At 39.5% G+C, this 22608-nt stretch overlaps 1 protein-coding gene and 2 long non-coding RNA genes across 3 annotated transcripts in view; 1 reads left to right on the top strand and 2 right to left on the bottom strand.

Moving 5' to 3' along the window:
- Positions 1–1340: 1340 nt before the first annotated feature.
- LOC116675974 (uncharacterized) lies at positions 1341–2902 on the bottom strand. The gene is made up of 3 exons (XR_004328571.1): positions 2836–2902; positions 2373–2543; positions 1341–1849 (listed from the first exon to the last, which is right to left on the bottom strand). It is a non-coding gene; the product is annotated as an uncharacterized LOC116675974 (long non-coding RNA).
- Positions 2903–4056: 1154 nt separating this feature from the next.
- Positions 4057–19885, top strand: LOC116675975 (uncharacterized). Its single transcript, XR_004328572.1, has 3 exons — positions 4057–4067; positions 16109–16112; positions 19832–19885. It is a non-coding gene; the product is annotated as an uncharacterized LOC116675975 (long non-coding RNA).
- The window catches only part of LOC116675973 (laminin subunit alpha-5), a 30837-nt gene continuing 14599 nt past the window's right edge, over positions 6371–22608 (bottom strand). The window contains exon 3 of the mRNA XM_032507420.1: positions 6371–6999. Within this exon, the coding sequence (XP_032363311.1) occupies positions 6913–6999 (87 nt within the window). The 3' untranslated portion in view covers positions 6371–6912. The remainder of the gene's footprint in view (positions 7000–22608) is intronic.

Genomic DNA, 22608 nt, shown 5'->3' on the forward strand with positions numbered 1-22608 from the left:
TGTAAGCGTTTGTGTGTGTGTATGTGTGAGGACACAGTTTCAGAGGCAATGTTTAACCCTGAACAGACAGGGAGGAAAAAACAAGAAGATGAAGGCCAATGAGTAGATGGTGACAGAATTATGAGTAACAAGAGGAGGACAGAGGAGTGGAGGAATGGATGAATGACTCCAACTGTTGACCCTCAAAATTACAGCCAGGGAGCTAAAGAGGACAAAAGGATGTATATCAAGAAATAGAAAGAGGGCCACTATTAAAAAAGATGTGACCAAAACATGCAGTTGACTGAGTCATTGTGGAAAGCACAGCAACAGAAAGAGAAAGAAAAGAGCAAAATTGCCCACAGAAATAAATCAGTTTTTGGAAGACTTAATGATGATAACATATAATGCTCGGTGAGGCTCACAATGCAGTGCATTCACACTGGATAACTACAAAATGACAGAAGGAGCAACTCATAGCTACAAAAAAATACATCTTCGACCATGCCCCAGAAGATAATTCTCAATTTTAGGTAGTGAAGATGGCGGCGCGCACCTGTGGCAAGGAAGTGCCACCTGTGCCAACCCCAAGCTGACAGATGACAAACCTGTTCAAACCTGGTATCAAACTAACAAAACAAAGGTTCATATTCCAGCAAGAAAGTAAAAAGGTTTTAACCATAGATAAAGAGGTTAATCAACTAACTGGGAGTGAGATCTTGTCCACAGAGGACTTAGATCTTGCTTCTAGGAGCTTAATGACCAAGGTTAACAGTGTAAAAAGTGAGTTCAGTAAAAGTGTTACACATTCTAAATCTGGCATGGCTTAATGAACAAGTATGGAATCTAATGAAGCAGAGCCTCAGCCTCACCTCTCCAGCCTTGTGGTGCATTCAAAGTTATTGTAAATGACATACTATACATATATATATTGTACACTGTAACAAAATTTCCTGTTAAATTACAGTAAACTACTGGCAGCTATAATTGCCAGCTTGATACTGTTATTCTACAGTAAACCTACTGTGATCTACAACAACAGCACATTACTGTAAACATATTACAGTACTAAACTGTATGGCAAAGAAACATTACAGTATTATACTGTCAGCTTTGGTTTTAATTTTACTGTTATTTTACAGTTCCTACAGTATTCTCCATTAACTTATTACTGTAAAATATGATCTTCACATTGTTATAAACTACTGATTTAAAAGTTTTACAATTAAAAACAAAACCCCTAAAATAATAATAATAATAATAATAATAATAAAACATAGATGTCACAGAAACGGCTCAGACAAGAGATGGTCTTATAACTTTAGGCATTTATTAAAGTTAAACATGTTCAGTGTCTACAAAATTCATAAAAACACAAATTTAATTCAGAATGTGAACTATGACAAGTGATGGCTAAAATTACATCATTTGACTTTGTATTTTTGTCCCCAGGTCAAAATAGGTCTGGTTTGACTGTTTCTTGCATTCTATGCAAAGCACAGAGTACAAATTATCCGCCAATTCACATTAATTTAATCTTTCTGCTCATTTGGTTTTCCTTCCTTCACCAAAAGACAACAGTTCACTGCATCAAATGCATATAAAAGCTAACTAAATTACATCAATTCCATTAACAATAAAAATTAAACTGGCTCTCAACAATGGTGGGTTCAACAATGACCCTGGACATCTGAGACAGATGGACTGACCTATGCTGGCTAAATAAAGTCCATCACATTGTTTAGTAGCGTGGTCACATGGGGATTCACCGTTGTTTCCTTTTTGTGGACCAGCTTCCCCGTCTTCCTTTTCCACCACCTCCCCGTGGCTGGTCTTTCTTCCCCTCTCAGGATAAATCCCAATGAGACGCCTAAAATGTAATAGAGAAAGTATATAAGATATTAGGTATGGTAAGTAAAGATCATTTGCATTTAATATGGAACCCTATAACATTAATTGAATAAAAAATTAAGATGTATTTTTCTGATAATGACCCTTGTCTCATAATTATGAAAGAATGATCTCATTTTGATTAATTATTTATGAGAAACAAAACAATCCTGATTCATGATTACAACAGATCAGCTGTTGTCATTATTACAGTATTTATTACACTTTGATTTGAGGGTGGCATTAGGAAACACTGTTACAGTATATTTGGGAAAGGACACATTGCTCAATGATAGCACCACAGAGAGTGACATGGCCAGTCTGAACAGCCCCATTCCTTAATTAAGATGGGTGCCAAAAGGAAGCAGGGTACGCTTTAATGAGCAGGAGATGGGTACAACTACTTTAAAAGTTAATACACCAGCATGGCTTATAAAAAAATGACACTTCAATATTTCGGATCAGAGCTTGGAAGAGGGGTAACATACTCAAACAAAACTTACCTTTGAACAAACTCCAGTGTCCTTGCAGCTTCTTCTTGGTATAGTAGATTGAACACATAGCAAGTAGCAAGCCCTGTGATGGTGTGTGTGAGGTTTTATAGATGCCTTCACAAATGACCTGGCTTCCGATGCTGATCACCCAATGTTCCAATGTGACACCATCACCAGCAACTGATGCAGACAACAGAAATATGGGTATAAGGGCCTTTAATGAGGATTTGAAGTTCACAGAAAAAGCCACCACATTTAGATTGTTTTGTTTTTTTGGTTAACTGGTGTTTTCGGTCAATGAGTGTCCACAATTTGAGATAGAAAAGAACGATGAGACAACTACAAACATGACAGACAATGATACAACTTAAGTTTAGGAAACGGATACAGAAAGAGAAATCAGACAAATAGAGAAACATAGAGACAGACGGACTTTGTTCTCTACTCCACGACATGCTTTTATGACACTTACCCAGTAGAATCAGTTGTGGACTGTTGGGGGGGTCAGGCTCAACATCGGCTGCTGTGGCAGACATCTGTAGAACATGGACAACAGTATCCAAATTAAGAAAGGAATTGCATGTAAAGTCATTGTAGACACAATAAATATTGCTAAAGAAACCTTACACCAGCTGAGTCTGCATATGCCTGCATGTGCAAATGTATTCTTTCTGGTTTTACCACATATGTTGCAAGTTATCATGTTTTCACTACAGGCCTTCACAGCAAAATAATCTTTAAAATACTCTCTCAAGAAAAAATTAATCATTACAACAACAACTAATCAACTAACTTTTAGCTACTGCATGTTGCATTAGTGCATATTTGAAGCTACGTTTTAGCTTTTTGCATTAACCTGCATAACAAGCTAATCCCTATAAACTCCCATGCACCATTTCACTTGAAAAAGTAAAACAAATGGTAAAATAGAACCTTGTAACCCACCATAGTTAGATCTCACAACAAATCAGATATTAAAGCCAGTTTATGTTAATGTCAGTAATGCGCTTCAACAGAAAGCTCAACTTTTGTCCACATAGCTAGTTGCTAAATGAGAGTAGGCCTAACGTATGCTAGCGTGCGGCACGTACTTTTGACTCAATCTTTTTGGTAAAAAACAGTCAATAAAATGGTAATCCAACACAAAATCACATTAGCATTATGATGACTTTTGCAAGATTATATTTACCTTGTTAAGAAAGCCACGGAGACAGGATGCATGAGGAAGGGCTGAGGTTGACGAGAGAGCAGTGAGGAAAGCAGCCGGTGAAACATGTGCTCCATCCAGTTTGATGCGGTCAGTTTAAGAGTCCGGATGAAAACAAATTCTTCAACTTCTTGTTATCCTGTCCTCAATCACAAATAAAAACACTGATGTGTAGGCCTATTTTTAATTTAATTTAATTTTTGATTTTGCTCAGATGAACTATAAATCGGACCGAGGATGAAGTCTGATTTAAAGTTAACTGAAAAATAAAATAAAATACTGTATTATACCGTAAGATTATAGGTAGCTTGCTGTAAAAAATAAATAAATACTGCTTTTAACCGTAAGATTTTACAGGAGCTTGCCGTTAATATTTTTTTCCTCAAAGACATCAGAATTTACAGTATTCAACTGTATTAATGGAAAACGGTACATTACTGTGCAAAATATCCAGTATTTTTACAGCAATTTGTTACAGTGTATATACCATTTTAAAAGTATTGTATCATGTTGATAAGAGTATTAAAAACATGAAAACATGATGGGACAACAAGAAATCAAGGGACATTTTGAATAGATTAATTGATCGTGAGTAAACTATGACATTAATGTGATTAATTGCGATTAAATATTTGAATCGTTTGACAGCACTAAAAAACACGACTTATGAGCCTTTGACAGTTTTCTCTGTGCCTGATGTATAAATTGACCCATGATCTTGCACCATCACAACTCAAGCCATGTGGGTCATTTTACAGAGATAAGGTAAGGGTCTCCAGTGCTTCTGTAAGAGGGGACTGCTCCACTCAATGTAGGAAGACTACATTTGGTCAATCAGCTTTTTTTAGATACAGCAGTAGAAAAGTGGAACTTAATTCCACTTCACAATAGAGATTGTGTAAGTCTCAGCAGTTTTTAAATGTTCTTAAAGACTTGGCTGAAGGTGAATCAACTATGTGATCAATGATCTTTTTATAACATGGAATTTATATTTTATACACTGGTTTATATGGTATGTAATGTTTGTTAAAGTTGATCTATTCGTTCTGATTGTATTGTCTGTAGTGCCTATGGAGATTTTCCTTTTATCTCCCTTGCCCAGGGACCACAGATGTAAATTAGCTGTATAGCTATGGTATTAGCTGTATAGCTCTGGTACAGGGCTTGAACTGTGCATGGTCCCTAACAAATAAACTAATAACTACACTAATTTCAATCTATCTTTACTAACCAGACATTGAAATCTTTTACAGTGATAAACTCTAAACCCTACTTTAATTTTCACAGTGGGAAGAAAACATTGTCAAGTTTGTTCATGTATGAAGCCTTTTTTATCATATTATCATATTTTGCAGACTTGCAGGTCTTCCCAGACTAAGTTGTGATATATGTGGTTGCATGCATGCCAATGAATCCAACTATGTATAAATTGTTGTTATTGTGTGTCTTTTCTCTACATTTAAAATCTAAACATTACAGACTGCCCTTTTTCAATAAAATATGTTGCTAAAGAAAAAGATTTAAAATAAACGCAAAGTAAGGTATTTCTTAATTTTTGTCTCTGCCTTACTAAACTGGCACAGAACTGTTACTCCTGAACCAAGATATGAACCGGGTCGAGACTTTTGTCTCTGTCCTAATAATATCCTACTAGTGACTGCTTGCTGCTAACCTGCAATCCAAAAACTGATTTTAGCGATAAAAGCTGCCTTTGTTTTGGCCTGAGGGTTGCTGATTACTGTATACAGCTGCTGTCACCAGGTTTCATTTTGGACCCATTTCATTATTAGCTAACTCGTAGCCAATTGTGTAATTTATATGAGAGACTGGCTAAAAAAAAGAGACGTTTAATGTCCATCATATGTATTCTTGTCCCTTCTTTTTTTGTCTATCCATTATGTGATAAAAAGGTCTTTGTGGCTGGACAGAGTCAGAGAGAGATAATAGAGAGTAAAAACAGCAAATAAGAGATAACTTAAAAAGTCTCACACACTTTCAAAGAGCTTGACTAGATGTTGAACAGCAGATCACACACACACACATACACACAGCTTCACACCTTAAGAGTGCGTAAAAAAACAAAACCAGTGGACATGTCGTACGGAGCCAAACCACAGCCAGCAGGCAGAGTGTTCCCACAAAGATTATAATCAGCAAGACACATCACACACACACACACACACACACACACACACACACACAGACAAACACAGACAAACACCACACACACACACACACACACACCACACACACACCACACACCACACACACACACACCACACACACACACACACACACACACACACACACACACACACCCACACACACAGATTTCAGCCTCTTTCTGCTCCCCTACAGGCCAACAGGGAGGATACAGCTGCAACAATTTTGGGTACAATTAATTTGGGTACGATTAATTGTCTCAGAAATAATTTCGATTAACAATATATTTGTCTCTTTCAGTCAAATTAAAAAATATAATTACGTAGAATATTAAATAATAAATATTACTTTCTTTTTTAAACAAATTAAAGTTTTGAATTAATTCCAGGACACATCTTTTAGTTATTTATCCCTGTCAAAGGACCCAGATAATATAATAACACAAATACACAGTCTATGAAGTAAATCTCGCCTCTTTATTATTATAAAGACATGCTTTTTTCATTTTTGTTGCAATGATAGGGTCAAGTGCCAACAACTAAAATAATAATAATAATAATAAAATTATATAATCCGACCAATATATAATTACATTTTGGGATATCTTAACAAAATCAGCAATTACCACTCATACTCATTAAAGCCCTAAGCTAATGTTGGAAATGAATTGTGGTTAAACAGAGAAAAGATTAGACAATTAGACAGTTATGTAGTAATTGTTACAGGCCTAAGGATACCACGCTAATGTTACAGTGTGCCGGGTTGTAATCCAATAATTGTCTTTTTGTTCCACTCAGCCTTCTGAGTAAAGCCACTGCTGGATATCAGATAATTAAATCCATCTCCTAATACCCATGAGCTCCTTGTGTTAGGGGGAATTTCCTGCTGTTGGCTTTGATTATTCTGTATGGCATCACAGTTTATTGTGGTTGGACTTCTGACTATTGGGAGTATTATTGTGTCTGTATTATACAGATGGCTGCCTTCTTATGAACCTATGATTGGACTTGTGCTTATCTTGTATCTGCAGTTATTCCCTATCTCTGTCTCCTATGTGACCCCATCATTCCCAGGACGGCAACCCATCTGGATTACCTCACATTAGTCTTACATTCTGAGGAATTGTCAAGTTATTAACTGCCTTTTTTTATCCAACTGATTGAAACAATGTACATTGACTCAAACTGGAGGGGGGGCAGCTTGGACCGGGACAGGAGCAGACTCAGTAGACTGATCCGGAGAGCGAGCTCTGTCCTGGACTGTCCTCTGGAGAAAAGTAGAGAAAGTAGGGGAGAGGAAGATGTTAGCTAAGCTGACATCCATCATGGACAACACCTCTCACCCCCTACACAACACTGTGGGGTCCCTGAGCAGCTCCTTCAGCAACAACAATGATACACCCACAGTGTAAGGAGAGGTACTGCAGGTCGTTCATCCCGGCCGCTGTCAGACTCTACAACACCTGCACTACCTGATAATGTTGTAGTTTCTGTTCCTGTTTTTCATTTACTCCACACACTTTCTGTATATCTTTATTATCTATATTTATTAGGGATGAGCAAGTACAGCATTATCTGTATCTGTTTACCACATGAATTATCTGTATCCGTATCTGTACTCGGACTGGGTGGGGCCTAAACCGGAAGTGGTCAGATTTAACCAGGAAGTGGTTAACCGGTATGTTATTTAACCATGCAATTGATATGAGTTGATCAAAAATTGTTATATTTATTGCTGATTTGAAAACTATTTACATGACAGCATCAAGCTTCAGATCAATGGTGTTGTCATGGTAACATTTTCTATTTTTTCTATTTTTGTTATTGCCACTCTTCATTTTTAACCCCAACCGGCCCGTCAGACACCGCCTACCAAGAGCCTGGGTCTGACCGAGATTTCTTCCTAAAAGGAAGTTTTTCCTCGCCACTGTTGCTTGCTCTGGAGGAAACTACTAGAACTGTTGGGTCCTTGTAAATTTTGGAGTGTGGTCTATCTGTATAGTGTCTTGAGATAACTCTTGTTATGAATTGATACCATAAATAAAATTGAATTGAAAATTGAAATTAATAAACAAACTATATACAGAACGTTTTGCAACAATGAATACAACACATAAGGTTGCAATTATGAAGTAAAATGTAATGAACAAGAGTTTTCATACTCAGTATAACTTTCTTTTTTTAACTTTTTATTTTTTTGGGTTTTTTTTTTAATTTCTTTTATTTCCACACAAGGTATATGTGTGAGTGTGTGTGTGTGTGTGTGTGTGTGTGTGTGTGTGTGTGAGTGAGTGAGTAAGAGAGAGACACAGAGAGAGAGGGGGCGGGGGGGGCAGCTGACAGTAAAAAAATAAAATCTCTGATGGCAGAGACGCAACGGGAGTTGCATTTAAACCAAGCAGCATGTCTGAAACCCACGTTTACCAGAAATCTACTGGTTACTATGTAAGTACTACAAACCCCACGTTCACCAGAAATCTACTGGTTACTATGTAAGGACTACAAACCCCACGTTCACCAGAAATCTACTGGTTACTATGTGAGGACTACAAACCGAAGTTAAAAACAAACCTGGGGGGACGCAAGATGGCGGCGTAGCAAGCGGTCGACTTCGTTGAGCTGCGCACCATATATTTTATATCTGAGCAGAATACCACCCTCTTACTCCGACTATCCAACCAAATGTGGTAATACAACGCTGATAAACGCTCTTCCGACTCACTCCAGCACAATGCCGCCCAAAATCCTAAAGAAAACTAACAAAACCTGCGAAGTAGAGTCTCAACTGGATGACACAGGTAACATGGCTAACACGGAGCTAGCTGCTAAGCTGCCAGCGACTGGTGGAGCCACCACACTCGACCCTGCTCTCCGCCAAGTTATTGAGGAAATCACTGGGAACATTTCATTAGTTATTTCCCAGAAAGTAGACACTCTGACTGAAATGCTTAAGAGTCAGGCCACGGAGATAAAGGAGCTGGCCCGACGCACTACAGACGCAGAGGACAGGGTTGCAGCTCAGGAGAACGCCCTGGACCAGGCCACGGCCCGCATAATAAAGTTGGAGAAAGAGGCCCTCACTATGGCACAACGAATTGATGATATTGAAAACAGAGGCAGGAGAAAGAACATTCGGGTGCTTGGTTTAAAAGAGGGCATAGAAGCTGGCCCTGGAGCCTTAAAATTTCTTGAAAAATGGCTGCCCGAATTTTTACAAATCGAAACCAAGAACGGTCGGATCAAGCTCGAGAGGGCGCACCGCACACTGGCTCCACAGCCCGGGCCTACACAGAGACCAAGACCGTTGCTGCTCAGATTTCATAACTACCGAGATCAACAGCGGGTTCTCGAAGCCGCGCGGCGTGCGGGGAGCGGAGACCAGCCCCTGATGTATCAGAACTCTAAGATCATGTTCTTCCAGGATTTCTCGGCAGACACCATGCGCAGGCGGAAAGGATTCGATGCGGTAAAGCGACGGTTGCGGGAGGCAGGCATCCAGTACTCCCTTCTTTACCCGGCCAGATTGAGGATCGTACGCGATGGGGAAGCAAAGATTTTTGTCTTGCCGGAGAAAGCAATGGAGTTTGTGGACAGTCTAGGCTGAAATAACGCCAGCGGAAGATCATGGAGGCAAACGCTCTGGACCGGACGGTGTCAGAGCTCTGATTTCTAAGTACCGTATGTTCTGATTCTTTTTGTTCCCCTCTTCACGCATAAGGATAAGTGATGTGAGTAACTGTGATTATGACTCTTTCAATCTGATCTGCTCAGTTGTATTTTTTTTTTTTTTTTTTCTGTGATGTTTAGTGGTGCGCGGCAACGATGGATATGTGATGGACTTTCTCTTTTGGGTTTGTGTACCTGTGTGTGTTTTCACCAGGGAGATGAAACACATGTGCTTGGTTAAGGAAGGGATGGCCCCCTGCAGATTTAGGGGGAAAGCGCGCCCGGAGTGTGCATTTTTCTGTTTTATTTTGGTTCTAATTTGTTGGTTTTGGTTGGTTCCTGTTCAGCTCAGCAGATTGCAGTCCTTGTATGTAATCATTATTTGGGTGGCATTGCATTATGACTCTGGGTTATAAATGCTAAGATTATGTTCATGGAACATTAAGGGTAGTCACTCACCAATTAAAAGGAAGAAGGTCCTTTTAGCCCTTAAGAAGGAAAGCGTAGATATAGCGCTGCTGCAGGAGACACATTTAACTGACTCCGAACATTTAAAATTACAACAATGCGGTTTTGAACATGTTTTTTTCTCCTCTTTTACGACCAAAAGTAGAGGAGTCGCATTCTTATTAAAAAATCAGTGCCCTTTAAAGTCATAGAAAGTATTAAAGACACAAATGGGAGGTACGTACTTGTCAGAGCAATGATAAATGGGGAAGAATTTGCCATATTGAATGTTTATTTTCCACCGGGCCACCCCATTAACTTCTTAACGGAAATTATGGCAAAACTTGCAGGGCTCTCTCTCGAAAATGTTATTGTGGGAGGTGATTTTAATTGTCTTAAGAATCCACTGATTGATAGGCTCCCCATTAGCCCCCTTCCCATTTCAGGGAAATCAAAACAGATTTTGATCTTTTTGAGGAGGCGGGGTTTGTGGATGTATGGAGAAAACTCCATCCTGCTGGAAAGGAATATACTTTTTACTCCAACCCCCACAAATGCCACACACGTATTGATTATTTTTTTCTCCCTATAACTATTTTAAGACAAGTTGCTTCCTGCAAAATAGGACACATTGTCATATCTGACCATGCTGCAGTGTATCTAAATTATACTTTTAAAAATGCTAGGGTTCATTCAAATCATTGGAGAATAAATCCTTTAGTTTTAAAAGATGAAAAATTTGTGGAGTATTTTAGAACAGAATTCAAACAATTCCTCGCTGTCAATTCTCCTTCCGCTAACAGCCCCTCCTTGCTCTGGGACACAGCTAAGGCATTTAGTAGAGGATTAATAATATCATATACGTGTAGTAAAAAACGAAGAATTGCAGAACAACAAAACATTTTAGAAAGAAAGCTTAGACTCGCGGAAGGAGAATATATAAAAAACCCTTCGCGGACTAAGTTGGGGGAGCTCAATGCTATCCGGTGCTCACTGAATACATTACTGACGCAGAACGCTACAGACAAAGTCAAATTTGCTAAACAAAAATTGTTTGAATACGGGGATAAACCAGGTAGATACCTTTCCTATCTTGCAAAAACACGGAGGACTTCCCAAACAATTGCTTCAATTTCTGACCGGAGGGGTTTATGTTCTACAGACCCAGAGAAAATAAACGCAGCTTTCTGTGAATTTTACAAAAATTTGTACCAATCCGAACAATGTGACAACTCTCAATCTTTAATGGAAACATTTTTCTCAAAAATTAGGCTGCCCAATTTGCCAGAGGACAGAAAAAAAGATCTAAATGCAGAAATATCGGAGGCAGAGGTGGAAAGAGCCATCAGATCCCTACAGGGGGGGAAGGCACCGGGCCCGGATGGCCTCACTTCGGAATTCTACAAAACATTTATGGACCTGCTGTTAAAGCCCTATCTATCCATGCTGAATGACTCATTTGGTAACGGTGTACTTCCCCCTTCCCTCCGGGAAGCAAATATATCCTTAATTCTTAAGAAATCAAAACCTCCAGAAAACTGTGGCTCTTACAGACCGATTTCATTACTTAATGTAGATTTGAAAATACTGTCCAAAATTCTAGCAATACGCTTGGAAAACATTCTACCCCTTTTGATAGGGATAGATCAAACGGGTTTTATCAAGGGTCGTAATTCCTGCAATAACCTCAGACGTCTTTTGAATGTGATTCAGCTGTGTCATCAGCGGGCAGTGGATGGTCTTGTAGTGTCCTTAGACGCAGAGAAAGCGTTTGACCGCGTGGAGTGGTCATATCTTTTTCATACTCTGCATCAATTTGGACTGGGCCCCAACTTTATCAGCTGGATTAAAGTCCTCTACAGTCGTCCCTTAGCAGCAGTTATTACAAATGGGGTTAGGTCTAGAAATTTTGAGGTAGGAAGGGGTAACAGGCAGGGCTGCCCCCTTTCACCTCTTTTATTCACTCTTGCAATCGAACCGCTGGCTGAAGCAATTCGTCGTGACCCCACTGTATTCGGTATCAACACTGATCGGGGGACCCATAAAATATCTTTATATGCCGATGATGTTCTGTTGTTTCTCTCTAGACCTACCACTTCAGTCGAAAGAGTCATTGCAGTCATTAATCAGTTCGGGTCATTCTCGGGATACAAAATAAACTTCTCCAAATCCGAGGCCATGCCCTTGGGTAAACAACTCTATGTCCCTAACTCCCCTTTTAAGTGGTCCCCAGCGGGATTTAAATATCTCGGCATATTCGTCACACCTCTTTTCGATCAGATGTTCAAAACAAACTTTGTCCCATTATTTGAAAAAATTAAGCTAGACCTTGAACGCTGGAATTATCTTCCCATATCTTGGTTGGGCAGAGTCTCGCTTCTTAAGATGAACATTCTCCCTCGCTTGCTGTACCCAATTAGGATGATTCCTATTTTGTTTACCCAGAGATGGATCCAAAAGTTGAAGAGTTGGTTTGGTTCCTTTATTTGGGCCAAAAGAAGGGCATTCATAAAAATGTCAACACTACAGCTACCAAGATCCATGGGCGGCTTAGATCTTCCAGACCTCAGAGAATACCAATTGAGTTCTCTTATTTATATGCCCGAGAGTGGGTATCTGGAAACTCGTCCACAGTGTGGCTGGATATAGAAGCCTCGTTATGTGACTGTCCTCTTAAAAGCCTGCTTTTTTTGAAAAATATAAAAACAATAAACAAATACTGTTACAATCCAATCACTGTGAATACGGTCAAAGCCTGGAGGGCGGTTCAACACATTGAGGGAAGAACTGGGAAGACATCCCCATTTACACCCTTTGTCCAGAACCCTGACTTTCTTCCGGGTATGTCGGATGCAGGTTTTGGGGAATGGGTGGCTAAGGGTGTTTCCTCTCTGGGCTGTCTTTTTAAGGAGGGATCCTCATGTCTTTTGATCAAGTTATGGAAGCCTTTGGAGTAGGGAAAAATAACCTCTTCCGTTTCTTCCAGCTAAGAGACTTTATTAAAAAGAAACAACTCTAATCAGGGACACTGAGATTGTGGGCATCGAAAAATTGTTCTTTGGAACTCGTGATGTGTCACTCAGCATGTGCTACAAAACATTAAAATGCTATAAACGTCACATACCAACTCTGGCCCAGGCCTGGGGAGGAGAGCTGAATATCGAGATCACTGATGAAATGTGGAGCAGTATTTGGAATTCTGCCAAAAAAATTACTATTTGTAACCGCTCCTGGGCATTGTAACTTAAATTAATACATAGAGCTCACCTGGCCCCAAACAGAGTGTCTAAATTTAAACCGGGGTCCTCTTCATTGTGTCCAAAATGCAAAATAAATGAAGGCAGCCTCACACACTGTCTTTGGTCATGCCCCAAGATCCAGATATACTGGAAATCTATTCTGGCTGAGATTAAGAAAATTTTTAAAACTAACACTGATCTTGATCCAGTGTCTCTTCTCCTTGGTCTACCAAATAAACATATCCAAAATCAAAATAAGAGTAAGTTGTACAATGTTCTAATTTTCTGTGCCCGAAAGAATATTTTATTACAATGGATTTCTGATAAATCTCCTACAATTTTTGGGTGGAAGAAGCTCGTTCTGGAATATATCCCTCTGGACTTTCTAACATGCCTCGTCCACTCTAAGACTGACGTTTTTGGACGCATATGGAAGCCCTTCTTGGACTATGCTGAAGACCACGTGTCTACCATCCTGTCTCGAGCATTTATGAATGTTTAGATGTGTACTTTACAATGATGGAAATATGTATGGCCCCCATCTTATATTTCTTTTTATCTCTGGACTGCACTGCTGAGCCTTTTTTTTTTTCCTTATGTTGTTGTTGTTGTTGTTAAACAAAAAAAAAAAAAAAAAAAATCAATAAACATATCTACAAAAAAAACAAAAAAAAACAAACCTGAAGCTGAAGAAACCCTAAACGTTAGCGGAACAGATCCGCGGACCCGATTGACTGACGGAGCGGGAGCAGGAGCGGGAGCAGGAGCGAGCGCGAGCGAGCGAGCGAGAGCGAGCAAGAGAGAGAGAGAGAGAGAGAGAGCGAGTGAGAGAGAGAGCGCATTTCTCCATGTTCTGTGTGTGTGTGTGATTGATCCGAGCGTGTTTGTAGGCGGGGGGGGGGGGGGGGGGGGGGGGGGGGGGGGGGGGGCTGTGATTATCACAGAACGCAGCGCGGCCAGTTGAGGAGTTTTATTCAATCCGAGCACGGATATTGACTCATATTACTCGTATAATACTTGTACTCGGCAAAAGTGCTTTATACGTACAGGATACTCGTTTCAGCCGGGTACTCGGATCACCCCTAATATTTATATTTTTCCATTACAAGTACTTTTTCAATATTATTTATGGTCACAGGTGAACATAACTTATATTATATTCAATTTACTTTACAATACCTTTATTTGACGCCACTTTACTTCAATCTATCTTCTGCTCATTGTCGATTGTTTGCCTGTTTTTCTTGTGTGTTTACCTGTTTTTTTGTTTGTTTTTTGCTTTTATTGTAGAAAATGCTACTGTAACAAGGGAATTTCCCCGCTGTGGGATGAATAAAGTATTCTCTAATCTAGTCTAATCTTAACCCTTTGTTAATTTGTACTTGAACACACCACAGAGACTAGCTGACAAGCAACATGCACACGTACAACACAATTTGTTGCCTACATGTGGAACAAAATACTGCTCTGTATTAATAGTCCAAAAAAAACATCATGAAAGACAAAGAAAAGACCAGTGTCGGTGAAAACACTTTCCGGGCAAACCGGCCCCTTACAGATCAACTTGAGTTCCCAATAGATTTTTGCCCGCCTAGTTGTATTCCAAAACAAAAGCACAAGAAATTGTATTTTAAGCTACAATTATGTGACATTCAAAGAAAGAATTTGGCAGATTTTTACAACACTGAAACTCTGAAACAGGTTGTTGTAAAAAAAAAATCTCATCATTGTTTTGCTTGAGTTGAGTTATGATGGCTAAGCAACTTTTTTGCTGACTTTTGTAGGGCTTGTTTTTGACAAAAATGCAACAAAAAGCGGTAAAAAATGTCTGAAAAGTGACAATTAAAAAAAAAAAAGTCAGAAAAAACAACAAATGACAAAAGAATTGGCATGCAGTAAAACAAAAGCATATCATATGTTACATGTCTTGCCCAGAGTGGCCCTTAGTGAAAATGATTTTGACCCCTCTTCTGTAAAAACTCAGCCTGGACACGACAACTGTTGCTCATGTTGACCTGTTCAGTTCACCGAGACCGTGCATGTCATATTAAGCTTCACTTGAAGTTAAATTGCTTTGAACATGTTTGGTGTAAACTCAGGTTTCATTGCAAAAAGTGTGTCAGTTATTGTGGGGATTTCCCAATTATAAGCCTCCCCTCTGCATCTCAGTGCCGGCTGGCACTTTAATAAACGTAACTCGGACATTCAAACCACATCAACAGCAGGAAGCATTCAATCGGGAGCAGTTGGCACCGTGCTCGCTCTTGCGCACTACGAACAATAGAGCTACCTCAACGGTGTATGTGAGTGTGTCTGTGTATGAATGTGCCTTTGTCCGGTAAGGAAACTTGCCAACACACAAGGAAAGTAAGGGCCCATGACGGTGAGAAACATTTCAATCTCTCTAGTAGGAAACTGCCGTCCAGCTCCAGTAAAGTTCATCTTTAATCTACTTAAAGGGTAACTACTGTTTTTTCAACCTATTTTTCTGTGTTTTTGTGTCTAAGTGACAGATGGGAACAACAATCTTTGACATTGCTCCAGTATTAAGAGATATTGCTGCAGTCAGCAGCATAGAAACAAGCTACATTTGGATTTACCTTCACAAAAGTGCTTGTTTTTCAACTGACAGGCTCAGATATTCTACGTGTCTCACAAAATTATGGAAAGGATTTTCTAAGGAGGGTAACCTATTAAAGAGTAAGATCCATTTTTTAAACATAAAAACATCTGTGAAATTGTGCAAGCTAAACCCACCAGACTCCATGTAAATAAACAGTCATTTTAGCATCGTAAAATATGCGTCATTCAAAGTCGACAGAAACAAGATAAATGTATGAAAAGTAGTTTTTCGTCTTTCCACTTTTCCAACCATCAAAACTGTAGTTGTGGTTGAAATAAACACAGTTTACAGATTTACATGTGAAAATATGTTGGCTCTATATGCGCTAAAAGTATTGTAATTCTAAATGGAGTCTGGTGGGTTTAATGCTAGCAACTTCAGAGCTGTTTCTGGTTCAACAGAAAGGTCTGAAAGAGGTTTTTAAAATGTCTATCTCTGTAAGGATCCTTTCCATAATGTTGTCAGACACTTAGAATATTAATCTGAATCTGTCAATGGCAAAAACCTTGCAAAACCTGGAGGAACTAAAAAAAACGCACATAACTGAGATTGCAATTTGGATGATCTGAAGACAAATGCTCATGTATTCTATCAGGAAGACGTTAAAGGAAGCTACTCAAATGTCGTTTTTCTGCTATATTGACCTGTTTTTGCATATACTTCATTCTGAGGAAGATTCATAAAATTCCTAATCAGATGGCTCCATCAGAGTTATGACTGTGATGCCTTCCACGCTTTCATTAACTCTTTAAGTGTCTTCTACAACAAGCTAAAAACACATCAACTCACTGGAACTGCAGACAGCTCAGAGCAGCTCCCTGCAAGTCCAAAGACTGGGACAAGTTTCTTAACTCAAGGTGGGGGGGTTATGGAAAAGAAATGAACTCACCTAAAGAACATGCGCACACACACACACACACACACACACACACACACACACACACACACAAACACACACACTAGGGCTGCACAATATGAAAAAAATATGCAATAATAATGTTCAATATCGCGATAACAATATTACTTATAATATTACTTACAATATTTAAGTGTTCTTAGTTCTGCTTTTCTGCTGCTTTCAGTATTCTGCTAAAATACAACAAATTGTTTTTTGAATTTAAAAATGAATGAAAGTAATTCATTTCCAACATTCTTTAACTGAACAAATTGAACACTGAATGGTAGGCACAACTAAAAATCTGACCGTTAACTCTTAAAGTTCAGTTTTCACTGATGTTTTTTTTCAACTGACACAAAAAATTTCTGAGTGTCATTTAGAGATGTGATTTATGCACCAGTAGATATCGCTATGGCAATAAAAAAAAAGATATATGTGCAGCCCTAAATGACAGGAAACACTTTTTCTTTACTCAAGATGGGAGGATTATGGAAAAGGGAAGACCTCACCTGAAGAGCATGCACGCACACACACACACCACACACACACACACACACACACACACACACACATTCCCTAGTGAAGTCTATATTGTGCTCTAATAATAGGCTGCTGAAACAAACATCCCCTGTTCTGTCGTCTCGTCCTCCTCCTCCTCGTCCTCGTCCTCCTCCTCTTTCCATTCCCTCACCCAGCTTCCTCTTCTTCACCTCCGTTCTCTTCTCCACTTAAAACCTCCTTCCTGTCTTTCTTTTTCCATGTTCTAGCCCTCCTCCCTCTATTCCTGGGAGTTTTGTTCCACTTGCCTTCATATAGGATTTCTCCCTCCTTCCTGATCTGTTGCAGCTCTCTGTGTTACCTGGGATAACAGAACCCTTCCGCTATCACATACCTGAACACACACACACACCACACACACACACACACACACACACACACACACACACACACACACACACACACACAGGCACACTTCCAACATTCAGTTAAAGTACTAATACCACACTGCAAAAATACTCAGTAACAAGAAAACATCCTGCATTGAAAATGTTACTTAAGTAAAAGTCTGTAAGTATCATCAGGAAAATGTACTTTAAGTATTAAAATAAGAAGTACTGAATGCAGAACTCTCCTCCCTTTGTAGAAAGAGTAAAGGACCCAACCAGCTGTGTGTTTAAGGAAATCATCACCTCAGCTGTGTGTTTAATGACATCATTATCTCAGCTGTGTGTTTAATGATATCATCATCTCAGCTGGACCTGGCGCCGTTATATTGTTGCTAGGTTACTTTATAATAAAACATCAGATTGTTATCTACATGTGATTAGTAAGCAGGGATCTTAATGGGGAAAGTAACTAGTAACTAAAGTAACCAGTAACTAAAGCTGTCAGATGAATGTAGTGGAGTAACTAAAGTAACTAGTAACTAAAGTAACTAGTAACTAAAGCTGTCAGATGAATGTAGTGGAGTAACTAAAGTAACTAAAGTAACTAGTAAGTAAAGCTGTTAGATGAATGTAGTGGAGTAACTAAAGTAACTAAAGTTGAATGTAGTGGAGTCTTCTTCTCCTACACCCAACTGTCCCGTTCTTCTTCTCCTAAACCCAACTGTCCCGTTCTTCTTCTCCTAAACCCAACTGTCCCGTCTTCTTCTCCTAAACCCAACTGTCCCGTTCTTCTTCTCCTAAACCCAACTGTCCCATTCTTCTCCTAAACCCAACTGTCCTGTTCTTCTTTTCCTAAACCCAACTGTCCCGTTCTTCTTCTCCTAAACCCAACTGTCCCGTTCTTCTTCTCCTAAACCCAACTGTCCCGTTCTTCTTCTCCTAAACCCAACTGTCCCGTTCTTCTTCTCCTAAACCCAACTGTCCCGTTCTTCTTCTCCTAAACCCAACTGTCCCGTTCTTCTTCTCCTAAACCCAACTCTCCCGTTCTTCTTCTCCTAAACCCAACTGTCCTGTTCTTCTTTTCCTAAACCCAACTGTCCTGTTCTTCTTTTCCTAAACCCAACTTTCCTGTTCTTCTTTTCCTAAACCCAACTTTCCTGTTCTTCCTTTCCTAAACCCAACTGTCCCGTTATTCTTCTCCTAAACCCAACTGTCCTGTTCTTCTTTTCCTAAACCCAACTGTCCCGTTCTCGTCCCACATGTCACATAAACGTACCCACACACATAAACCTTACTGCCTCAAAAGTGACACCCATAGTCCCGACCCAGCGCGTTTAGATATAATGATAAAGGAGCGTGAGAATGTGTTGATATGAGGGCAATATGTGATAGATAGGGGTGTAAATCACAATATTTATCATAATACTATTATATTGATTCTTTGCACAACAATATGATATTTGCTGATGTCTTATAGTCTGACAGGATACGATTTAGATTGTAATCAGTTCCGGGCCTGCGACTGATACGAGACGATACATAAGCCCATTTAACACAGAAACATTTACAGCAACTCAAAAATGTTACTATTATATTTTTTTTAATGAGCTCTTTCAGAAATTACAATTAAAAACAAACTATTCTTTTGATTAAAAATAATAAAGTGGGAATCTAAAATAAACGGGAATCTTATAGAGTATATTTATCGATATGTTCACTTTGTACCAATAATAGTGCACCATGGCTCATTCAATCGATACATCGATCCAGTTCAATATATCATTACACCCCCAGCAACAACGTTGTTAAATATCGCTATAACAATTTTACTTGCAATAAATAAAAAAAGATATTACAGTGTACTGCCATCTTCCTTTATGCTGATTTCAGTATTCTGCTAAAATTCAACAAATTGTTTTTTATTGCTCCAGTTGATAACAGAATGACGATGAAAAAAAGGTTTATTGTGCAGCCTTGATTTCAACATGCATTTTAAGACTAAAACGAGTGAAATGTTCCAGAGATCTGACAGTTTACATAGGGACTACTTCTTCAGCGCTTTATAGCTCCAATTAAACCTGAGGTCAGTGGACCATACAATGTTCTAAGAGATACTGTCAAAGGTTGAGCTTTAAAATGTCATTTCAGCTGTAGTGTGTGTGCAGCAAAAAGCGCTTTCTGAGTTGCAGTAAATAAGCTTGGATATGAAAGAGATTCTGAGAGAACTTAACTTACTAAAAGGTGTGCAAGCAAGAAGCTTACTGTACATATGTATTGCTCCAGGTTAATGTTTCTATTAAAGACTGACCCTCAAAAAGTGTTTTCTGGACAACATTAAGAAATTGCAAGATTACACATTATGGCAGAAATCTTGTTATTTATGTTTCTCCTACCTTTATCCTGTGAGCCAATCACAGACAATATTAACCAGCCTGCTGACTGGCTCACTGACACCAAATACATTTACTCCTTAGGTACTGAAACTAGGTACTGAATGATGAGGCATTTGTAGACGCAATTCAGTTGGTGCCTAACAAGTATTGAATTCGTTACCCAGCCTTACACACAAGTTATTAGAAAACAAAAATAGAATCAGGAGAAGAAAGATGAAACAAGAGTTGGAAAAATGAGGACATGTAGGAGAAGAAGCTGGAGGAGAAGACCAAAGTGACTCAGGCAGAGTAAAAAGAGAAATAAAACTGCAGGGGAGAAGAAGGCAGAGTGGGTTCTTACTAGGGATGATCCGAGTACTCGGCTGAAACGAGTATCCGGTACGGATAAAGCACTTTTGCCGAGTACAAGTATTATATGAGTAATACGAGTCAATATCCGTGCTCGGATTGAATACAACTCCTCAACTAGCCGCGCTGCGTTCTGTGATAGTCACGCTCAGCTCAATCACACACACAGAACACGGAGAACTGCGGTCCCTCGGCCTCTCTCTCTCTCTCTCCCTCTCTCTCTCTCCCGCTCCGTCAGTCAGGTCTGCGGGTCTGTTCCGCTAACGTTTAGGGTTTCTTCAGCTTCAGGTTTGTTTTTAACTTCGGTTTGTAGTACTTACATAGTAACCAGTAGATTTCTGGTGAACGTGGGTTTCAGACATGCTGCTTGGTTTAAATGCAACTCCCGTTGCATCTCTGCCATCGGAGATTTTTTTTTTTAAACTGTCAGCTGCCCCCCCCGCCCCCTCTCTCTCTTTCTCTCTCTCTCTCTGTGTCTCTCTCTTACTCACACACACACACACACACACACACACACACACACACACACACACACACACACATACCTGGTGTGGAAATAAAAACATTAAAAAAGAACCAAAAACAAAACAAAAAAATCACACTGATCATAAAAAAATTAAAAGTTAAAAAAGAAAGTTATACTGAGTATGAAAACTCTTGTTCATTACATTTTACTTTATTATTGCAACTGCATGTGTTGTATTCATTGTTGCAAAACGTTCTGTATATTGTTTGTTTGTTACCATGACAACACCATTGTTCTGAAGCTCAATGCTGTCATGTAAATAGTTTTCTAATCAGCAATAAATATAACAATTTCTGATCAACCCATATCAATTGCATGCTTAAAATAACATACCGGTTAAAGCCCCGCCCATTTCAAGACAACCTGATCCACTTTCGGGTTAAATATGACCACTTCCGGGTTAGGCCCCGCCCAGTCCGAGTACGGATACAGATACAGATAATTCATGTGGTAAACAGAGACAGATACAGATACAGATAATGCTGTACTCGCTCATCCCTAGTTCTTACTTCTAAGAAGGATGACTATAAGAGGAGAATAAGGAGCAGAGAAAATGAGGGAGAGGATAAGGGTGAAAAGGAATGAGAGAAGGAGATAGCAGAAGAAAGACAACAGGAAGGTAGAGGAGATAGAAACAGTCTATTACGGGCTGTGTGCAATCTGCAAAAGATAGGCAGAATGGGTGGGACACATATAGCAAGAGTGTGTGAGAACTCTTTATTGAAAAGCCCAAGACAAGAAAAGAAAGAAAGACGCAAGAGGAACTGGAGGACCGGGAGAAAGAATTAAGAGCTGGAACAACATTGAAGAATTATGTGTAAAAGTCATTTTAGGTGCAGCATTCTTGGAAGTCCTGAATATCCCATTCTGAAGAGGACCTCTCCTTCAGATTCCTGGGAAATGGGTTTAACTAACGGAGTGCTGGATGGGTGCAGTCCGTACTTGGCACCTGCTGGAGGCAGGCTCTGATTACACTCTGATTATACATTGTATTTAACCAACTAAGAATTTCATTGGACAAATCTAACCTAAAACCTTTTAGCTGCTTTAGATTATGAACCCAGCCAACAACACCTCAAAGCATATAACTCTGTAGAGAGGAAGAGGAAGACGCTACAAATATTAAGATACACTACATGCACACAAACACATCAACTGAACATCTTATCGTGCACCCACGGGCATTAAACTGCTGCAAGAGCAGCCTCTCATCTTTTTCTCAGCACATGCTGAAGCTGCTGCAGGGATTTGATCCCATTCAGCCACAAGAGCATCAGTGAGTACAACACAAAGCTGGGCCTTCCACCAACTCTTACGGAACAGTTGCAGCTACACTATTGTCTTAAATATCATCAATATCGTCAATATCGTCTTGTTTAAGGGTGACCCCGAATATTCAATGCTTCGATCAAAGGAGCTTGATTTGACTGCCAGGTCCAATAAGCCCAGTTCAGACCAAAGATTCTGGACGAGACAAGTATACTTAGTTCTGAAAAATGGCAGTTAAACCAATGAGACGAGATGCTGTATCATCTTCACTGCACAACGACTCTTTGGACTCCCGTCCTACCTTTCGACTTTCAGGCTTTTTTGTGAATGGATGTTAAATAGGAATGAGGATAATGTTAGTGATAGTGAGATGCTTGCTGCAGCTGCCTTTTGCTCGCTCTCTCCAGTCACTCTCTAGGTTCATTGGCCATATGTTGTGCTTGCGGGCGCTTGTTGAGCCTCCGGGCCGGTGCAACTTTCTGAATCAGTTTCATCTTGTTGCAAAATGTTTGAAGCTTTTAATGAATCTTTTTAAAGTGGGTGAATAAATCCAACTGTCCCGTGACTTCATGATTTAAGT

This window comes from Etheostoma spectabile, unplaced genomic scaffold (assembly GCF_008692095.1).
Source record: "Etheostoma spectabile isolate EspeVRDwgs_2016 unplaced genomic scaffold, UIUC_Espe_1.0 scaffold00002529, whole genome shotgun sequence".
Taxonomy (NCBI): domain Eukaryota; kingdom Metazoa; phylum Chordata; class Actinopteri; order Perciformes; family Percidae; genus Etheostoma; species Etheostoma spectabile.